The following is a 22034-nucleotide window of genomic DNA, read 5'->3' on the forward strand; positions in this document are numbered from 1 at the left end:
GGAGCCCGGCCGGATTCAAACGCGGCGCGGAGCCGGCGCGGCCGCGCTCATGGAGCCGCGGCTGGTGGGGCCCGGGCCGTACCGCGCCACCCGCCTGGTGAGTGCCCCCTCCGCCATCCCCGACACCGCCGCCATCCCGCACCGCTGTCCCCCGCGGCCACTCGCCCTCCGGCCTCCTGGTGCCGGCCGGTGCTCCCAGGCCGCGTCCCTGCGGGGCGGGGGCGCCCGGGGCTGGCGCGGGGCAGAGGCCGGGCGGGCGGAGCGGCAGGTTGAACCTTTTGTCCCGGTAAAACCTGGGGGAGGCTAGAGCCGTATCTGTAGGTCTGCAGGTAGTATGGGGCTCTAAATATTTCAGCTTCCTAAACTTCATGTTTGTTCTCGGGTCGCCGCAGTTTAAATCCTGGCCTTAGGTTTCGGTGCTGTTGTGGACGCAGACGGTGACAAAGGGGTGTAGCTCTGCTTACAGAGCCGGCTGCGTTCTGGCCGCAGGAAAACCTGGGAGGAGAGCTCCCGTAACGCCTGGCCTTGTTCTTTCCCAGTGGAACGAGATAATCGAGCTCTTCCGTGCTGGGATGCCCTTACGAAAGCATCGCTGTCGTTTCAAGAGCTACGAGCGATGCTTCAAAGCCTCGGAAGCAGTGGAATGTTTGCATGAGCTGCTTGGCTCTAATCAAAACTTTGGCCCCGAAGTGACTCGCGACCAAACGGTTAAGCTGCTTAAAAAATTCCTGAAAAATCATGTAATCGAAGATATTAAAGGAAGGTGGGGCAAAGAGGACTTTGAAGACGATGGCCGTTTATATAGGTAAGCCTGTATAGGGTGATAAAAAACCTCTGTTTTTTGGAAACAGGGTATAATAACTCTTGCTCGTGTCTTACAAGTATTTTTGGAGAATGCCTCTGAAAAGTATTGACGCATTTTTCCCTTTTCCTTTCAAAGACTTCAATTTTCTTAGTAATGGGTAGCTGCCGTGACCTAATGTTTGGCTTCAGTTTTCTTGTCTGTTTTGAAATGTTTTTGAAGGTCACTTCTTTTCAGTTGCATTCTTTGAATATCAACAAAAGCTTTTGCAGCTTTCACATGGTATTGAGTTCTCATTGCTGATGGCATACATCAGGTTTGTTGGTGCTGGAAGAGTACATATTAAGACACACAGGTGGTAGTGAGAATGCCACTGGTCACCCAACTCCAATTGTCCTCCTTCATCCCAACCCCCTGACTATTTTGGTTGCTGTCTCCACTTCTTCTGAAAGAAGAGAAAGTCCTTCTGAATCTAAGATATTTATGATGTAACATTTTTTGATGCTCCTTGGTTTTTAGATGGACAAGGGACAAAGCTTTATTTGCTTATCCTCAAGGCTGGTTCCTTACTTATCCCCGTTGAGCATCTCAGATGGTGGCTTGTTAACAGCGGAGAAGAAATTTCAGTGTAATAACAGCTTAGCATTACTGGGCTGGATTCTTTGACCTCTTGTGACCTCAGTTAAGGTTTGAGTGGAGAGAAGCTGCAGGGGTTTGAATTACCATCTTCTAGTGTCCTATTTGGTGCAGAAGTATTATAGAGATGACCATTACTTCAAGTCTAGATTTCTAACTTTTATCGTGGTGACCCTTCTTTTGAGGAAATGGGAGTTCTCATCATGCAAAACATTAGGGAAAATAGGCTAGCAATAAGTTTATGCTTCTACTTATTATAGCGATTTTTACATTCTCAAATTTTACATATTCATTTTTAAGTAATGATTTCTTAATATTTTCTTTGGGGAGATATATAGAACTGAATTCCCACTTGATATATATTAAGTCAATTTTTTATTTTGCTCTATTGATCTTTTTATTTCTGGCATTAATTCTTGTAAAAAGATTTAATATGGGGTTTGATAACTGCTGGTGTTATTCTATATTTCTTTGGTTTGGTTTTGCTGTGTTTGTGTGGCTGCGGGGTTTTTGTTTATTTTGTATTAGCATGAGTATATATTCAAATTATTTTGTTCTTTTATATATTTGTATTTTCAGTCATGACTTTACTGAGCTGCAGGCTGTGGAAGTTGGCTGGGTGAAATATTTCTGTTCTTCTAATTTTCTGTGTGCTCTGCCTACTGATCTGCTATTGGACAACAGAACTCTTGTTATATATTTTGTTGTGATGTTCTTTCCCCCCCTCCCACTGAAAAAATAACTAAGTAACTGAACTTTTTTCAGTTAAAAATGCATACCTTTCATGCATCTTGGACTAGAGCCAGCTTTTTTCCTCACTGGGCTTGGTGCTTGGTGCATAAATAAGCTATATACATTACTCGCGGCTTCTACTATCAAGATATGCTTCTCCCCTATTTAAGCAGCTAAACACAGGTTTTCCAGCCTATTTTAGTCCTGTATTCAATGTCCTGGCAGCTCCCTCTGGTGGGCTATCCTAATGCTACATGTAAAATACGGGTTTTTTTCTCCTCACAGTGCTGATGGAGGTAGTGGTATGAGTAAATTCTACTGACAGTGCTAGCTTTGGAAAAGTTACATGCTTCATACCTTCTGTATAAATTTACGTGTTAACATGCTGTAACGGCACACTGTGGTACACAGTTGTGTCGCGCATTTACTTCACATGTAAGTGTAGCTGTCTGCTCTTGTTCATCCACAGAGTGTGCAAAAGAAATATTGCCAAAAGTTGGATTGTGTGAGAATATTTGGCAAGTATTAAACATGAAGATGAGATCTAATGTGACTTCTAAAAATAGCAAAGACTTACCAGTCTGACTTACTGGCTCAGCTGAGTCTACAATAATGATGATAAGTTACAGTTTTGGAAGCTGTTGGGCTTTATACTTTTTTGTGGAATCTAAGCCATTCTATCAAGAGCAAAGAGGTCAGCATTCTTGCAGTGATAGCAATCTTTTGGGAATTCAGCAGAAATATTGTTATATCTTGGACATCACTGTTAGTTGACCTTGTTCTGTATCCTTTGTTCTGGACACAAACAGGTATCTCTAGTTCCTCTTTTTATAAACTCCCCAAACTAATATTGATGGCTATAACCAATTCTGATGTGTCAGCCTTGGAGTGTTTCTCAGTCCTTTGCTTTGAGTGACATTAATCCTTCTCCATCTAGATCTTGCTGTAATGCTACCTGAGAAAGAGGAATGCACCTCCTTTTTCTGACTGTAAGAACTTTTAAGAATTTTAACATTAAACTCTTAAGAAATAATGAATATCTGAAAAATGATTGAGAACACTCAACAGCTGAACATCTGCCATGTAGTCTGGCTTACCATTTACAAACAGAGTAAATCCTGCAGGATGAGAGTGAAGTGCTTGCTGCTGGTTCTGGGGGTTTGTCTGACAGAAGTGATCTCTCTGTGTTGCAGATGTGCTATTGAAGGGCACTGTGGAATATGCTCAGTGTGTGGTCAAAACAATCAATGTGTTTAACCATTCAGTGTAACAGTACTGGACTAACCAAACTGCAGAACAAATCTAAATTAAAAACTTATTAAGTAATGTTTGAAGTGCCTTTAGAGGATGGGGTAATATTTTGGAGAAACTTGAGAGTTTCTTAAGCATTTTTTCTGGGAGAATACATATGTATGCTCTCCAGCAGTGTGCAAGCTTTTGTTGCAAAGTCATGGGCCATATGTCTTCTACGTTCTGTTTTTTAAAAGTTAATGAGGCTTAAGCAGTTGCTTAAAGCATCAGGAATCTCAGCATCTAAAACCTAGGCGTGCAAGTAGACAGAATTGGATCTGGGCCAGTCTGAAGAGGTGTTTCCATCGAACTAATTTGTCTTTCTGATATGCTGTCATTAGTTCCTTTGGACATGCTCTGACCTAAGCTTAGCAATAATTTGATGCTGGTCAAGCTGGATAGTTTGTTTTCCTTTTTTTTCTACAAGGGCTGGTTTAGGGCTTATTTCTGCTAATTTCTTTAAGGCACTTCTTGAAATGCCTTAAGAAGTCAAATAGTTACCTGCAAAACCAGCTGGAAAAAAGAACTGCAGGATATGATCCAGAAAAGAACTGCAGGATATGATCTTCGCACAGAAAGCATGTAAACACAGAAGAACCTGGTAATGTGGGCAAAACTTTGTGTGGACACTTGCATGCACTCTAACTAAATCTGAGTGTTAGTCATGTGACTTAGCTATGTAGCTTTGCTTTAGGAAATGCATGCTAACAAAGCACTTGACATGGGGGAAAACATCCCCACGGCTTTTTCAGCAGAATCAACGTCTCCTAGTGAAGACCTATGTAATTGTCTATCCAAAGACAGCTAGTGCTGTATGAGACGCACTGGGATAGCAGGCATTCACCCAAGGCTCAGCTATGTCGTGGGAGGTACAAAAGACCTGAACTGTTCTGGAGCAGCAGCTGGAGGGCAAGCAAGACACTCCACGATGTTTTACATATCATGCAACACCACTCTACAGCGAACTAAGTTGGGCTGTGAATGTCCAAAGCAGTTGTTGTGTTTTTGCATGTGAAGGCTGACTACAGTTTTGCATTGGTAAATAGGGATTAGGTTGGCATTCAGAGACTTTAAAAATGTTCTCTAATTGTAGATTTCCTCCTTCCTCGCCACTGAAGTCATATCCAAAGAAACCTTCATGTGGAAAGGAAGTAATTAAATTTCCAGACTGGAATGAACCAAGGGCTGGGCCTTCTCAAGAACATATCCCAGTGAAATCCGTCGCAATGGTAAGGCACCCAGTTTTATTTCCCCAGACAAAAGCATATTTGGAAAGCAAAACTGAGCTGATGACCTCTATGTTGTGTCAGAAAATACTTACTTATAAAATTAAATGCTAAATACTTTTATTCTAAACTTTTGTGAAGTTAAGTTTTTCTTAAAATTTGCTGGAGAAGTAATATTTTTGTGTTCTTTGTGCTACAGATTGCAATGCCCTGAGGAACCTGAGTTCCTCATGGGTGTATTTTTCCATATTTCATTCCAGTTTGCTCAAATTCGAATAGGGCATTTATTATACTACCAGACTGTGACTGTGTTCACAGGGGTCTTAGGATGAGGGAAGAGACAAGGATCTGGCTCCATGTTTCAGAAGGCTTGATTTATTATTTTATGATATGTATTATATTAAAATGATACTAAAATAATAGAAGAAAGGATTTCATCAGAAGGCTGGCTAAGAATAGAAAAAGGAAGAATGATAACAGAGAAAAAGGAAGAATGATAACAAAGAGATAAAGAGAAAAAGGAAGAATGATAACAGCTGGGCTGTGATTGGCCGTTAATTAGAAGCAACTAACATGGGCCAATGAAAGATCCACCTGTTACATTCCACAGCAGCAGGTAACCATTGTTTACATTTTGTTCCTGAGGCCTCTCAGCTTCTCAGGAGGAAAAATCCTAAGGAAAGGATTTTTCATAAAAGATGTCTGTGACACCTGACAAAATAATCACACTGTATTTGGACACTTCGGATATCAGAATATATACAGTTATTAAAACCTTCCTAGCTGCTGTAAGTACTGGTACTGACTCAATTTCCTTTTTTATAAGGAATATGTTTGGGCTAAGGAGAAGTGGTCCTGATTTTTCAGTTATCCTTTGTAAGCTCGGAAAGTCATCTGGTCTCATACTTATGTGGATTGATCCAGCCTTTGTAAAGTTGTTGAAAAAACTTGCTTTTATTAGTAAACCAAAATTGTATCAACTCTGTTCATCTTGACATAGTAAAAGACTAGGCTTCTGGAGTTGTGTATATTCTGGGGTCTTCCTGCAGTGTATCTTATATGTGTATGTTCTCATAATTTGTGAACTCGGGATTTCTTTGATGATTTTTGCCTTTTTATTACTGCCCTTCAGAGCAGGAGTCTGACCTTAGATTTCTTGATAAACCACAGTCTATTTGGAAAAGTAGCTCCTACCATTTTGCTGGCCATTTAAATGTTCTGAATGAACATTTAATGAAACATTGAATGTTTCAATGTTTACAATCCAACTGTGTGCAAATCAAGTGTACTCTTCATATACAGCAAGCTTCTGAAGAGGAAAGGCATGGTCCTTAGTGCTTCAATAGTAGATAGAAGAAAAGATGGTGCTAAAGGTAGAAGAAAAGATGGTGCCAAAGACAGGAAATGAGAATGAGAGAACGGAGTATTTTAGTTACTGAGCAAATATCTGTTGAAGGTGTAATATATTACAGCCTCCAGCTGTGCCCTGAATTTCCAAGTATCCTGGCCTGATAAGAATTAGCAAAAGTCTGCATCTGACTTGGACACAATAGCATAGAATTTGGCATAGCTCAAAATCTCTTCCATTGGCAGTTAGGATTAATACAGTGGACTGTAAGTGAGGCAAAGCTATAAGCTTCTTTCTGCTGCCTCTTTTATAATTAGGTCTAGCTTCCACTGGAATGCTGAAGTAGACAGCTGAAAATGGTGGTACCTTGAATTGCTTCAGCGTGAATCTGAGCACTTAGTGACTGTGTATAGATTGATGAGCATGGGTCTGTGTCATTGAAATACTGATGCGAAAGACCAGACCCCTAATTTCAGAGGGTGCTATTTGCTTCCAACTAGCTCTAGTCTAGTCTGCCATGGATTGACAGAGAGTTAGTGCTTGGAGTATTTAAGTGCATTCCTGGAATGCATTTTGTGGTTTGGTTATAAGGAATACTTTTAATGTGCTATAGCACTGGTCAGTAGTGTAAATCAAAGAGCTGGAATGATTAGGAGTTTTCCCTTGAAAGGGATGCTGCTGATACAAGCTACAATGTATGTCCACCCATTGATACCTTGATGACAATGTTCAAGAATAAGCCTGGATATAAAGGTTGCATAAAGGATAGTGATATTCTGCATTCTCAGCTTTACTTTACACTTTTATAATGGTGGACTAGAACCTGATGGGTGCCTTCAGATGTAGTGATTTGCTTTTACTTTCTTTATGTATAGAACCTGTTATTGAACTTAATGTTTAGTTATTTTAGTATATGCCGAACAAGGATTTTTTTTTCTAATTCTTTGGTATCATAATTCTGCAGTAACTTTTCCATAAACAGATGTTTAATCTTAAAATGGCACATGAACTGATTTTAATCATGAATGGACCTGAACATAGGATTAAAGGCCATTGACTCCTGAATTCTAATGGCTATTCTGACACACATAATTTTTCAGCTTTGGACAAGTTATGGAATTGAGAAGAGGTGTGTAAGATTGAGAAAATGTTTCATTTCTCTTAAACATAAATACTTACCTTGCATCCTGAAGATTTCACTGGAATTTAAGAACACTTGCAATTCTGTACTATAAATGTTTTATACTGTTTAACACTTGAAAAGCCACCAGTTAATCAGGAGGGTTTTTTCTCATTTCAGAACTCTGAGATGTGGTACAAGCGACACAGCATAGCTATCGGAGAAGTACCGGCATGCAAACTTGTGTTCCGCAGAGAACTAACACAAACAAATATAGAAGAGGTATGGAAATCCATGACTTTATCACGGTGAGTATACTTATGAGTCATTTGCTCTTATAGTAAAACTGTGTAGTAGGTAATAGTCTTGTCTATCTTCTCTGGTAACACTTGTAATTTCACCCACTCACTTTTCATCATTGCCTTCAAAGCCATAGTGTCTAGACTAACTCTACCACTTGTTATTTGGCTAACAAATTCAGCAAATAAAGTCTGAAAAAAAACTTTACTGTGCTTAGTACCTTTTGACTTCTGCATGTTGTATTATACAATTCTTTGTTGTGTGGGCTTTGTCTTGTTTAATCACTTTTTTTCTCCGTCTCTTTTTCTTGTTGCTAGGAAATAAAAGCACTTATGTAGAAGTGCTATGGAACCTTTCAATGGCAAGTACAATACTTTGTATGAGATAAATGGCATAGCTAATTGAGTGCTGAAGCTTTAAGATTCAGCTTAGAGATTCATTTACTATATTCAAATGGAATGTCCTATGCAAAGTTAAAGCTATTGCTTTGGACTATTTCTGCAGAGGAAAAAATAATATACACTAGCTGATATTACAGCATGGTTGAGGTTTTACTAAGGATGACTTTAGTGTAAACCTAGCTCATTATCTGCACGAAATGCGCTCGGTGCTGAGGTGAACAGTTTTGGTACCAGCATGATGGGCAGTAGAGGGCATGTGTATTCTGGGTTTCCTGAACCAAGAAAACTTTAGGGGAATGGAGAGACACCCTGGTAGCCTGGAGATCACCTGGCAGCAGCTGACAGGACCTGGACAAGTGACACTAGGGACGGTGGTGACCAAGCCCCTCCTTCACATAAAGGTCCCTTAGCTCTAGCAACCAAAAGATAGTGGTGGGCAAACAGGGTTGGCACTGCAGATTGTGTGGAAGGATGCTGACACCCTGACAACTTGATCAGGGAGCAGTAGCTTTAATGTGACAGAAAGTCCTGGACTCTTTAAGTCTGATAATTGACACTGGGACTCCCACAGCTCTGTGTTGGAAGAGTACGACTGTGGGAATAGGGAGACTCACAGCTGACCTTGAATTTGTTTGAAACTTTCTGCTTGAGCTGTATATGCTTAAAGCTATGAAGCCCAATGGGATTCATCTTAGGGTACTGAAAGAGCTGGATGATGTTATTGCAAGATCTGTCTCCTTTTTTTTTCATTTACCTTGGGATTCTGGAGAGGCCCCTGTTGTCTGGAAGCTGGCAGCTATTTTCTCAGCTTTAAGAAAGCAAAGAACAAAGACCCTGTTAATTACAGGCCTGTCAGTATCACTTCAGTGCCTGTAAAATTATGGAAAATTATTCTGGGAGTTAATAATAAAATATTTGAGAGACACAGAGTCACTGGTCATAGCCAGCACAGTTTCAGAAGGGGAAAATACTGTGTAGCCAATTAAATTTTCTTTTATGACAAGGTCACCCATCTAGTTGACCAAGGGAAGCCAGTTGATGTGGTGGTTTATTTGCATTTAAGCAAAGCTTTTGATACTATCTCTCACAGTATCCTTCTAGATAAACTGTCCAGCATGCAGCTTGATGAGCCCATAATATTGTTGGGGGAGCAGCTGGCTCTTGGGTCAAACACAAAGGATTGTGGTAAATGTGGTTATCTCTGGTGAGCAGTCATCAGTGGGGATCTGCAGGGCTCCATTCTAGGCCCAGTGCTCTTTCATGTTTTCATAAATGATATGGATGGAGGCATTGAATGTACATTATGTTTGTCCATGAATACTAGGTTAAAAGGAACTTTGGACTCCTTCAAGGGTGGACAGGGCCTGCAGTGAGATTGAATAGAGCAAAGAGCTGTACAGTCACCAAAAGCCTTGAGAAAGCTGAGGGGTGCCCTCATTGTAGCCTACAGTTTCTGGAGAGGGGAGTGGGGGGAGATGTGGAAGATCTCTGGTGACCAGCAATAAGACACAAGGAGATGGAACCAAGCGGCTGGGGAGGTTCAGATTCCACATTAGGAAAAGGTTCTTCAGTCAGAGAGTGACTGGGCACTGGAACTGCCTCCCTGAGGAAGTGGGCACAGCACCAAGCCCTACAGAGTTCAAGGAGCATGTTGGCCATGCTTTCAGTTACATGGTATAGTTTTAGGTATTAAAATTACTAGACCTTTTCTAGGCACTAAAACAAAACTTTTTTAGGGCTATGAAGATTGTGAAGGGTCTAGAAGGGAAGACATGAGGAGTGGTTGAGATCTCCTGGCTTCTTAACTTGGAGACGAGGAGGCTGAGAGGATATTACAGTGCAGTCTGTGATGGGAAGTGGAGGAGAATACACTGGTCTCTCCTCTGTGGTGGCTGGTGACAGGACTGAGGGAATGGCCTGAAGTTGTCAGGGGAGGTTTACATTGGATATTAGGAAAAGAGTCCTCATCCAGGGAGTTGTTGGGCACTGGAACAGGCTTCCCAGGGAAGTGGTCACAGCGCCTAAGCCTGACAGAGTTCAAGAGGTGTTTGGACAGTGCTCTCAGGCATGGAGTATAATTTTTGTGGTTGTGCTGTGAAGAGCCAGGAGTTGATCTTTGTGGATCCCTTCCAGTTTAGGATATTCTATAAATCTAGGCAGTTTTGTGAGAAGGAGGAGTTGCGCTCAATGGTCCTTATGGCTGTCGTTCAACTGGAGATATTCTCTATGAAATGAAACTCTCTTTTTTTTCTGAATTGTATCCTAATTGTATCCTAGTACTTCATGTTTGCTTTTTCCAGATTAGATGGTGTATAAAGTTATGTTTATGTATTTTTGCAGATTACAAAAGGTGTTGGGTTTGGATTCTCTGGATGAAGTGTTAGACACAAAACTTGTGAATTCAAAACATATAGTTCAAAATGTATATAATGTCAATAAGCAAGGCATTGTCACTTTAGAGGACAAATCAAGTGAGTGAAATTTTCTTTTTTTTTTGTTATATTGCAATCTACTTTGTAAAAACTCTAGTTTTTATAATGCTATTGTTTTTAAAATGCTATTGTTCTCCTCTGGTATCCCAACAGTAAGAGTCAGGGTTTAATCTGTATTTAGTCTCTTAAACAAATTCTGGCTTTAGTAGGGTTGAAAAATGAATGTAGGACAGCAGCAACTTTTAACCATTTATAAATATAGGGATATTAATCACTGCAAGGTAACTTTCTTGGCCCTACACTTTTAATTACCTGAACTGGAGTGTTTACGTGAAGAAAAAATGTATTAAAAATACATGGAGAGAGCCAAAATGTACATTGAGAGAGTTTTCAGTATTAAAAATTGTGAGAGAGCCAAGATGTGCATTGAGAGAGTTTTGAGTTTTGGAGATAGTGCCATGTTTAAAACTGTTTTGCACATCAGGGAAAAAGGAAAGCATCTTTACTGCTCTGATCTATCACAGTATTACTGCCACCATGATTTTAATAAGATTTGTAGAGAAATTTAAATATGACATTGAAACCTGGTTTGGTTGTGAATAAAACTACCTTCAGAGCATATCTGTGCTCATTTTAAAGGCAGTTGGACCATCTCAAAATACTAACTTTCTCCTTGCAGAAATGGCAAAACTGAATATATGAGTGCTTTTCTTCGCCTTGGGTGCAAAGTAAACACTTCATTGTATGGCACCGGGGAAGACTGTATCTAGAACTGGTCTAGTCTTGATTTTTTTTTTTAGAGTAGGTTAAAGATTTGTGATATGACCTGTTTTTTAACTGTATGATAGTAGTGCAGGTACTGAAGTATAGATGTAATTCAAGCTAGATCCTACATTAAGGTATAGCCTGCCTTTGGAGTCACTTGATTTACTACACAGGAGGAATGTTAAATTGTTTTCAACTTTGCTTTTGTCTAACAGTTGAATATTTTTCTTGTTTTTTCTTTTTTGTCATTTTAATTTCTGTTTTTTTCCTTTGCAGAGGAACTACCTCATTGGATATTATCTGCAATGAAATGTCTAGTAAATTGTAAGTAAATTCAGAAGGGGAAAAAGATCCCACAAACAACCCACCCCCAAAAAATAAATTGAACTGACTGTGTCTACACCACTTTATTAAATCCTGTTTACGATGATTTTCTAAAAGAAAGTTGGAAAAGACTTGTCAGCGTGTATTCTCCTTCCAATGTAGCTTATTTAAATTAATTATATAAAAGCTTAACTAGTCTATAAATGTTTTTCCTCTACTTTGTATCTTCACTGGACGTATTTGGAATAGATCGGTAAGTAGTAGATCAATAAAATTTCACTTATTTTGAAGAATCAATCTTTTTAAAAATTTTTTTTCCCTCTAATGATCCATTTTAATGGGCTGGGTTAGAAAACACTGATCTGCTCGGTGGCTGAAAATCAAAAAAATCAATGCTCTCTTTTTTGCTCCCTTTTTTTTTTTTTTTCCTTTGTAGGGCCCAGCTGTTCAGATCTGAAGCAGCCTACGTACTCAGGCTTTGAAAGAGATGTCTTCAAAACGATAGTGGACTACTTTAGCCAGATGAAAGAACCTCTTCTCACATTTAATTTTTTTGATATTTTTGTTAGTGTGTTAGGTAAGTAGTTTGGAATCTAATGAAAAAATATTCTTTATAGTTAATTTTCTGGAGTTATTTTCCCTTATTATTTTACCTTAAATAATTTCACAGATGAATTATTTAGGGCCTGTCCTTTACATTCTACATAGAGAACAGTTTAATATTTAAATTTATTTCATATCTCACAGTGGTTTTATTTTTGTGTCTTTTTAATCACATTAGTTCAAAAGTCTTTCATTGCTTGTCTTTATAATATTAAAGGCCTCTGTCCATTGCTCAGCATCCAACAGATGGATTTGAATAGATTTTTCTTTTTTTTCACAAGTGCTTAGATGTCTTAAAAACTCTCATAAGCTTTTAGAAATTGCTTGACTGAAGTCTAGATTAGAAAGGATTAGGGCTTTAAGCACAGTTTTTAACCCTGGAAATATGATATTTGAAGGGAATTGAAATACTATGTTGCTTTAATTTAGAAATGGCATTAACTAATGTAGTGTTTAAAAGAAGCAATGTTTTAGTTATTAACTAGAACTTTCCAGAGTTCACACTATATTAAAATTGACAATTCTGATCCTACAGATGGCTTACTGAAAGACAGTAATAGTAAGACAGTAAATATTTGATTATATTTTACGTAATCAAATTTCAGAAAGAACAATTGAGTTGAAAAGTAAACCCGCTTTGTAGCATGTTAGTTTTCTGATCTTCTTTCTGTGTAAATAACACTGTTTTTAGTAAACTATTGAGATGAGAAAGGAATCTAGAATGACACTTCTGTTTCTGGAATTTAGTATATATACTTTGTGAGTTGTCAATCTTGCTTCATATGGAATATAAATCAATTTTCTGACTGCTTTTTCTTAGTCAGCTCTTGTTTATATCTTTAAAACTTCTGCTTTTGTACTCTGTTTCTGTTTGCTTTTCCATTTTTTTCACATCTTTCAGGTTTTACTACTATCATTTCACACCATTTAGTAAATGTAAAATTAGAAGAAAGATTTCATGCCAGTATGTATGTGGAAGCAATGAAAATAGTGCGATGTTTCAAGAAGTCAAAAATTAATTTTGTGATCTCTTTAAAAAAAAGTGAAGTGTTGATATGGAATCATTCCTTACTCTTCTAAGCATATGCATCAATACGCTTGCCAAATCTTCCTTTGAAATTAGAAAAAGATTTACTATGAAAATTAACTTCAGTGTTTTACCCCTCTCCTTGGAATGTCTTACCTAGTCCACACTTCTTTTCCAATAAGAAACAGTTTCCATGTTTCACATCATGGAGTTTACCGGAATGGTGGATGAAGGGATAGCAGTGGATACTGTTTATGTTGAGAGCAGTAAAGCTTTCAACACTTGTGTTCTGTTTCATCCTTCTAGGCATCCTGAGGAAGTACAGGCTGGCTAGGTGGGTAGTGAGGTGAACTCAAAAATTGGTTCAATTGCTGGGCTCAGAGGGTTGTGATCCATGGCACAAAGTCTGGCTGGATGTCAGACAGTGGGAAGCACCCCAGGGCTGGCAGTGTGGCCAGTAATGATTATCACTTTGTTAATGACCAGGGAGGTGGCACATTCTGTCCTAAACTTGGGCACAGTGCCCTAAACAAGCATGCAAACAACTAAAATGGGGAAGAGTAGCTTATGCAGCAGTGTTGTAGTACCATGCAGGGTAACCTCGACTGTCTGCAGAAATGGGTAAACAGGAACCCTATAAAGTTTAGAAAAGGAGAAATTCCTCTCCTGAGGAAAAATAAGCAGATTCAGGCACAGATTTAATATCTATAGGTGTGAGGCACATGTATAAGCACATTTTCTTTCCCTGTGATTGTAGTCACAGACTTAACATTTTATGTAACATGGTTGCCATATCTGCGCATACCATTCAGTTGCGTTTAGTGCTGAGGTAATAAAAGAGCAAAAGATGAAAAAAAAAGCTGTAATTTTTAGTGTATTCTAATATTTAGAGTTACTGGTTATGGCTATCAATGTCTTCCAGTGCAACAGAAGAAAATCTTCTAAAAACTTAAGTCCTAGTAGTCCAATTCTAGTGATATCTTTCTAGTCTCATTGGGGAGTGGAGTTCTAAGGCAATCTTCAGTGAGTAAGAAGGGAATTTTGGGAGTTAGATTTAGAAATGTTATGTTAAGTGTTATGGAAATATATAACTGAGAGATGTTCCCCAACCTTCTGATCTCATATAAACCAGGACTGTTGCAAAAACCCAGCAAGGCTGTAGAAGCTCTTCAGATATCTTGCCTCCTACTGCCACCAGAAAATAGGAAAAGACTACAGCTTTTGGTGAGAATGATGGCAAGAATTAGTCTAAACAAGGAGTTGCCACGTCTTTCTGAATCAGTGAGGACCAGAACTTTGGTATGTATAAGTGTAAGGTAAAAGATCTTGTGCCGGCTAGCTATATACAGACACGAACAGGACAGGACCACTGATGGATGCGTCGGAACTGTTTATTTTCCAGAATCTATATAATACATAGTTTTGTCTATGCAAAGATCCTGACAGTTCGCATCTAGGCAGCAAGCTAAAGAAACTCACTTGTTACAAGTCACCAAATACTCATCCTAGCCAATTACACAGAGAGAAAGCATATTGACAGTGATTCTATCCAATCAACATAAGCACACGTAGCTGGAGTTAAAACAATGCTTGCTTGTTCATTCATAAGAAGACAAAGCATAAAACCCTATTCATAATTTCAACCTTGCTATAGAAACTTTTTGCAACTTAGAAAGTTATTCCGAATTGCTAATACATAGCTCTATTGTTCTATTCTTCACGTCTTCGCTACAGCTTAACAAGATGCATCAGCAATATCCATAACTCTGCTGCACTGAGGGCTGTCTTTCTTTCCCACCCTCTAACTTTATAGATTCCTACAGATCTGGACAGACTTTTGGAGAAAAGGTTAAAGATTCTTACTGGAGAGTATGAACAAAATACAGTTTGCTTGTTTAAGGAACTAGTTTGTCTGTCACAGCTATTTGGAAAGCTAATCTGAATTTGAATAAAGTGGGATTTCATGGCAATTTGTGAGCACACAAAGAACTTGCTCAGAATTTAGAGGTTTCCTTACCTTTCCAAGTTAAATCACCACTGATTTCACTATTGAGTAGGAAAAAAGCACAAACAAACAAGCAACCCCCAAAAACAAACAAGCAAAATCAACCAAAAAAGAAAAGCAAATGAGGTCTCTGGTGTTCTTTATCACTTCAGACAGTGTGAATGAAAAAGACTGCCTGTTTCAGTCATAGCTAGAAATATGGAGCTGAATGTTCTGACTGACCTGTTTTCAGCCATTCAAAAAAATTAAAATACCTACTGTTTATTTCAGAAGTTGTTGTTTTTTCACCACACACAGAAGTCTCTTAAAGTAAGCTCCAGTTTTTGCTAATTCTTCTGTAGGAGCTTATGTAGTGATATCACTACACTGGTATGTGCAACAGCACCTTATTACAAAGTCATTAGGCATAACTTAACTATTCTGATGAGCTAACAATATATATTTATTTTGGTTAATTTAAAAGTCTTTGAAAATTAAGTGCAATGGAAAACTAAGCTGCAGAGCCATTCTGTAAAAATCCTATAGCAGCATGTACAAATCTAAATGCGCTCCACAGCAATTAAGTTTTTAGGGAACTCTGAATAGTATTTGATTAAAATAATTAAATTTTTTACTGCCAAGGTTATAATTTAATTAACTGTAAGTGGTCTTTCATTAAAATTATTGTTGTAATTAAAATGTTGATTTTAGAAGTGAATCCTTATAGTCTGAGTGTTTTGTACTAAGTGTTAATTCAGCAATGTAATGTATGGTACATGACAAAAATCTTTATTACCTTCTGTAATCCTAATGTTACAAGTGACTGGTGCACAAACAGAAACTCTTGTAACTGAGGGTTTGAGCACAAGATTACCTGAAGTTAACTGGACCTGAAATTTTATTTGATGATTTCAGAGTAATGGTTTCAAGTTTTCCCTCTGGTGCCTAATTTCTATTAAACTTCTGTGTTATTTAAAAAAAAACCCCTCTAAATACATATACCCTCTTTAAATAGCCATGTGAAGTGGCTATTTAACAAAGTCTTGAGAATACAATGGAATTCATTCTTTCTATATCTAAAGTCAGGGGTGGATTATCTGTATGAGGCAGGAGCAATCTTCAGTGCACTCACATAATGTCACTGTACATAATACATTTAAAAAAAATATTGATACGTTTGAAGTACAATAAGTATTGTGATGTTAAAATATTTGTTCTAAAAGTTCACTTTTTAAATGTAGCCTGATTCTCTACTCCTCACTCCCAAACAGAAAAATACATTATAGTGGTGTGTGTTTTTTTCCCTCAGATGGTTCAGGCATTTTCCCGTTGTATTCTCTGCTCAAAGGATGAATTAGACTTGGATGAACTTCTTGCTGCTAAACTAGTATCTTTTCTCATGGATAATTATCAAGAGATCTTAAGTGTTCCTTCTGCTTTAAAGTCTTCCATAGAGGATCATGTTGTACATCTCCAGAGAGTCCAAGTAAGGATCTAGTGAAAAAAACCTCTTTTGTCTCTCTGTTTCTAGATTGAACTTATCCTTTGTTCTCTGAAGATCAACAGTTCTTACAAGGCTTTGTTCTGTCTCTGTTAGCTTTTGAGATCTAATTAATTTTGACTACTGATATTAAACCATAACTATGTGTTTAAATGAAACTAAATGAATATTGAGTTTGTTTAGAGACAAGAAGCCTCAAATATGTTTTCCTGTTTGTCATCACTATCTTCCCATGGAATGGGCCAACTATGTTTGTGGTAGTGAAGAAAACAGAATTATTATAAAGTGTTTTCATTCATGTTCTGACTTTTTTTTCCCTTTAGAACCATCCTTACTTGCTCAATTTTTTCATCTGTTTCCTGATACCATAATTTCTTTTTGTTCAAAGATGATTTTTAGTTCTTTTGTCTATTTTCTGCTAGAAAAATAACTTTAAACTTATTTCAAGAGCTGAGCAGTCTTCCTATGTGTCTTGTTTTTTGACTTGCTGGAACTCACTCAATTAGGTCTGGAGATAAAAAATTACAGTTCAGGGTCTCTATTCAGTATTTCCTCTGCTTAATATCTTGGAGTGGTCAATTGATTAAGCCAATTTATGTAAGTGTTTTGCAGAAAACCTAGCTATTCTTTTTTTCTTTTGACTGTATCTTCAGATAAAATATGCTGGAGCTGATAGTGATGCAGCACTTCCTCCTCCATCATTCTGTCACCAAATCACTACAGGTGAATTTGAATACCAAAGGGCAGCTGGCTCTCAAGAACCACTGGCAGCTTTGTTGGAAGAAATTGTAATGAATAAAGAAATATCTGTGAAGGATAAAAAGAAGAAGCTCAAGCAAGTAAATAAAAATTTCTCCACAGTTTCTAATTTCAATTTAAAAATATTTATCAAGTGTTAGACATATATTCTTCTAGAGAAATACTGAAATTGAAAACAGTGGCTACACATGGGGATTTCAAGATTTATAATACTTTAGAACAAGTATGCTGTGATGAATCAACCCAAATCATAAATACTGCCTAATTTTTCATATAGCAGTGTAGAAAGTCCATTAGAGATATAATTTCCCCATTCCAGAAATGCAAGCTTCACTTTAATAGTTTATTGTACGTGTTTAAACAAATTCTTAATTTGAATTAATGTACTTTTCTAGTTTCAGAAATCTTACCCTGAAGTGTACAGAGTACGATTTCCTAGCCCTGAAACCGAAGCAATGCTATTTCCTGAAAAAACTAAACAGAAACCACCAATACTGATGTGGGCCTTAAAAAAGCCTTTTCAACCATTTCACAGAACCAGAAGCTTTCGGATGTAAATGGTTTGAAATATATCAGCAAATGAACAGAGACACAGTGTATTGTCAATGGATCTCATGCAAAAGGAGCCTGAGCAGCACGTGGTTACTCAAAAAAACTACTGGGGATACTGCTAAGATCATAGAAAATGTTGAAAGAAGGAGAGAGTATTGAGGTTGTAGTAATGTGAACCACTATCAGTATTTTTGTAAAGCATTATTTTTTTAAATGTCTGTTACTTTAAAACAAGCAACAAAAAACAGAAAAAAAACCTAAACAAACAAACCCACCGCACACTCAAGGGGATTATTCTATATATGGGTGATAATGTACACTTGCTGTGGTTTGTTTTGATTATCATTTTAAGGCCTAAATGTATTTGAATGTAATGTATTCTTTGTAACTAGTCAACAGCTTTTTTCCCTCCCTGAAAATGAGTGTCTTGCATAAACTAGGCTATATTTGTGCACATATAGTGTGAGGAATTAACTTACTGTACATGCTTGAGTAAGTATGGAACACTGGATTTTGCTTTGCTTTTTGTGAGAGACTGATATTAAAAGTTAATGATGCAACCAATTGGCTGTTTGCACCCCTCAACCACAGGGGAAGGGGAGTGTTTTTGGGTATGTGGTTATGAAACTTCTTGGTCTGCCCAGGTGCAGAGGGGATGAGCACCCATCACCAGAGGATCACCATGACAAGCCCACCTTTGTGTAGCAGCAAGCTGGGGTTTGAGACAGGTAATAGAAAACACCTCCAAGAAGCATATCCTGCAATGTTGCTGGGATGCTGTTTTTTATCATGCCAATTTCCTCTCTTACACAACTGGCTCAGGCAGAAGATTCTCTCGCATCCTGAGAGATACAGGAACATTCACACTTAGGCCTGAGGGTATTTTTCCCTTCTGTTAAGGCAGAACTGGCTCAACTAAGCTGGCCTGGCAGATGTGGGTCGTGTCTTTGCCTGCAGACTTATTTCTTGGGCCTGCCACCAGAGGACTGCAAATGATCCACAGTGTTGCAAGAGACGTTGTAAAACTCCTCCCTGAAGAGAAGTACCTGGGCATTCCCACCTGAACCTGTTGAACCCATTGGACTTTGGGTTTAAGGGATTTCCCCTGGCCCTGATGGATTGAAATTGTAACTGTTACTTCATCCACTGGACATCTAAATTGCAACAATCAGGTTTCATAGGGTGGTGATACCTTTCCTCTTCACTATCTGTTCTTATACTTTTTATTTTCATTGTATATTTTCTCAGGTGTAATCATTTTACTTTTATATTGCTCTATTTCTATAGATAATAACCAAATCTGTTACATACTTTGTTTCCGTTTTAACCAAATTATTCCAAAATGAACCTGTTGTCTCTGTCTGTCTGTCTATCTATCTATCTATCTAATCTTTTTATTTATAAAAACCTCACCATTCATTGCATCACTCTAGTCTGCCCTGAGGGATCTATTAACAAGAACCTCAGTTAACCTGCCTCAGGGGCAGGTTGTAACATTGCTGACCCTAACATGGCAGATTTATTTTTGAAAAGTAATTATCAATTTCCTGATTCATATGGTGCATTACAGCTTGAGTGAACTTCCTTTGAAATTACATTAACTTTAGGTAATGCTGACCTATTCTGATAGGCAATGCAGCCTTTCCCCCCTATTTTCTTACTGCAAATTGTACAAAGCTGGGTGCTTGACAATAGAGTATACTTTATCAGAAAATTTTAAAGCCTTGAGGTTCCTCTATAAATGGAATTCAGATATTGAAGTGGCATTGTAGCATACGTGCATTTATTGATTTGATTAATTTTGCGTTATGAAATCTAGTGTGCCTATATCCTGATTGTACATATTACATAGTTGATTCTGAGACCACTTTATCTATTAAAGCGTTGCTCTTTTCCTATATATACCTAGAGTCGTGATTTCGTGCTATTCATTAGAGATTTGAAAAACAGCATTTCATAGCATATTGAATGTCAGGGTAGTCTATGCTGGAGAGAAGACACCTGACATCTCAACAAATTTCTGAAATTTTAGTAGAAAATGTAATGCAATATTGACAGCATTTGTACCTTGCTTTCTGACCAGTCAATAAGTTTCATTATGTACATTACAAGGTGGTTGAGATAGGGCTACTTCTTGGGTTATAGATTGGGTTATTTCTTGGGCAGTGTGATATTGAACAGTACATGTTTTCATGAGGTGTTCTCACAGAGATACTTGAACTTCACATCAATAATCTTAAGCAAATTTGATACAGAAAGATATACTTTTCAAATATTAAGAAAATATAAAAATTACTTTTAAAAATGGTCTAAGGCCATTTCTAACCTTTAGTGCTAGGTCTTCAAGGGTGAGAAAATCTTAGATATGTCATAGTATTCTGTGTATGTTTATGTGGGTCAAGCTTTGACTGCAACTAGACTACTCACATATATTTTGTTATTTCAGTAATCCATGGAGTATAATAATGAGCAAGGCTGCTTGGAAGCAAGTCTTGCATAAAAGTGGAAGCCCATCCTAAGGGATCTCTGCCATCACTTCCTAAATTGCAGAGGAGAAGTTGAAGCCAATCGATCTGCCCTTTGAAATAATCTTACTGCCTGCCAACAAGCCTTCTGCTGTCCTGTTGAAATTTTCCCTTGTATCCCTATTAAAAATATGTATGATTCCTGAGTCTATTTTAAATAGCAATTAAAGTTTACTAATTAGTTTTCATGATGAGAAGTTGAAGATAAGACTTATGTTTTTATGAATTATCCTTCTTTTGTTTCTGAGATTTATGACTGTGGTAAAAAAACCCCCCAAAAGTCCATTTGCTCACAATTTCCAAGGCTGTGAAAAATACAAAATATCTTTGAAAAACTTGAAGGAATTGTAGGGAGAGAATTTTATTTGAGATCATAATCTCACAGACTGAATTTTAACCATGCTCCTGTCTTGGGAGACGCTTTAGAAAAGTTTTCAAGAACAGGAGTTATGTGAGTATGGCTCCATATTACAGCTGAACCTAGTGCAAATATGCAAGATGAATGGGGTAGGAACACAAAAGTAAGGTTAGATAGGTAAATTTGCCTATTCTTTTCAGAGTGGAGGTTAGAAAAAGTAAGCTTGAAACCTAATTCAGGGAAGAATGTAATCTTGGTAAAATATCTCAGAAAAAAACCAGAGATTCTCTAACTCTAAACTGTAGGCAATAGAAACTTTTGATATTAACTTTCTCAGGAATTAAACATTTACTTCTGTGTTAAAGCCCTGTGATGTCTTGATATTGCCGAGACTGAACATCATGGCCTCCTCTGGGTTTATTTCTCTTGAACCACGAGACCTGCAAGCCAAACTTTGTTTTGCTTCTCCTAGTGACTGTTCTGAAGCCCCTCACTAAATGGAGCTTACATTTTTTTAAAGCAGATCAGGAGGAAGACTAAATAAAGGCAGATGTTGCTGCTTTTTTGGTCTGGTTAAACCTATGTTTGTCATCTAAGTGCGGAGCATCTGGTGTAGTCTTGTATGTAAGTAGGAACTAATTCTTAAAATTGGATAATATTTAACTTTGTACCACTACAAGTAGTACTTGTAGTACTAGTGTAATGCCACTAGTTGTCAAGGTAGTATTAGACTTTTTGAGCAAGATCTTTCAGCAGAAACATTGTATGGGAGATGTTTTTTGTGATTTGCTTTGTTTTGGTTGGTTTTTTTTGTTTTGTTTGTTTGTTTGTTTGTTTTGTTTTGTTGTTTGGTTTTTGTGGGTTTTTTTTTTGATTGGTTGGTTGGTTTGGTTTTGTTTTGCTTTTTTTTTCTGTGTTCTTTACCTCCTGCAGAGCAATTTTTTTTTCCCCCACCCTCTACTCCACCTTGAGAATAACATCTCTCCTGACCTACTGGTTATTAGTGACATATCTGTGATAGTTTTGCTCCAGCACTTCCTCAAAGAGGAAATAATGGTATTTTATCTTCCTTTCTTGAGAGGGGGCTGAGTCTTCACTTAACATTGCTCTTTCTCCTTGCACAAGCACAACTTGTTGCAGCTCCTGAATTAACAATCAGCCGTCTGCAAAACCCTTTAGTCTAGTCCTGTGCTTTTGATTGAGTAATAGCTGCCATTCTTGTTTGCTAATATGTAAGGATTATTTAATTTCTCATATTTTATGAGAGGTCTCTTTAACTCCTCATTTATGTGCCGGGATTGTGGTATCAGCTGTTTACATTCATGACTACAGAGAATGATTGATGACTA

The 22034-nt window shown here is 37.8% G+C and overlaps 1 protein-coding gene across 5 annotated transcripts; it reads left to right on the forward strand.

The window, feature by feature from the left end:
* DEPDC1B (DEP domain containing 1B) lies at nucleotides 1-21282 on the forward strand. 5 transcript variants are annotated; one of them, XM_030968984.1, is made up of 11 exons: nucleotides 1-97; nucleotides 540-805; nucleotides 4554-4689; nucleotides 7335-7462; nucleotides 10196-10326; nucleotides 11329-11376; nucleotides 11813-11953; nucleotides 14139-14305; nucleotides 16300-16476; nucleotides 17145-17330; nucleotides 18447-21282. In XM_030968984.1, the coding sequence occupies exons 1-11, from the start codon at nucleotides 50-52 to the stop codon at nucleotides 18459-18461; spliced, it is 1443 nt and encodes a 480-aa protein (XP_030824844.1). In that variant the 5' UTR covers nucleotides 1-49; the 3' UTR covers nucleotides 18462-21282. The 5 variants fall into 5 exon arrangements, with proteins under 5 accessions (XP_030824844.1, XP_030824847.1, XP_030824843.1 ...); XM_030968987.1 differs by having other exon boundaries at nucleotides 17215-17330; XM_030968983.1 differs by having other exon boundaries at nucleotides 17646-21281.
* Nucleotides 21283-22034: the final 752 nt, after the last annotated feature.

The sequence above is a fragment of the Camarhynchus parvulus genome, chromosome Z, assembly GCF_901933205.1.
Source record: "Camarhynchus parvulus chromosome Z, STF_HiC, whole genome shotgun sequence".
In the NCBI taxonomy this organism is placed as follows: Eukaryota; Metazoa; Chordata; class Aves; order Passeriformes; family Thraupidae; genus Camarhynchus; species Camarhynchus parvulus.

Coding starts and splice junctions, on each gene's coding strand:
- DEPDC1B (XM_030968983.1), top strand. CDS start 50: ATGGAGCCGCGGCTGGTGGGGCCCGGGCCGTACCGCGCCACCCGCCTG. Junction 4,690..7,334: donor CAGTGAAATCCGTCGCAATG/GTAAGGCACCCA, acceptor TTCTCATTTCAG/AACTCTGAGATGTGGTACAA. Junction 17,331..17,645: donor AAAAGAAGAAGCTCAAGCAA/GTAAATAAAAAT, acceptor GTACTTTTCTAG/TTTCAGAAATCTTACCCTGA.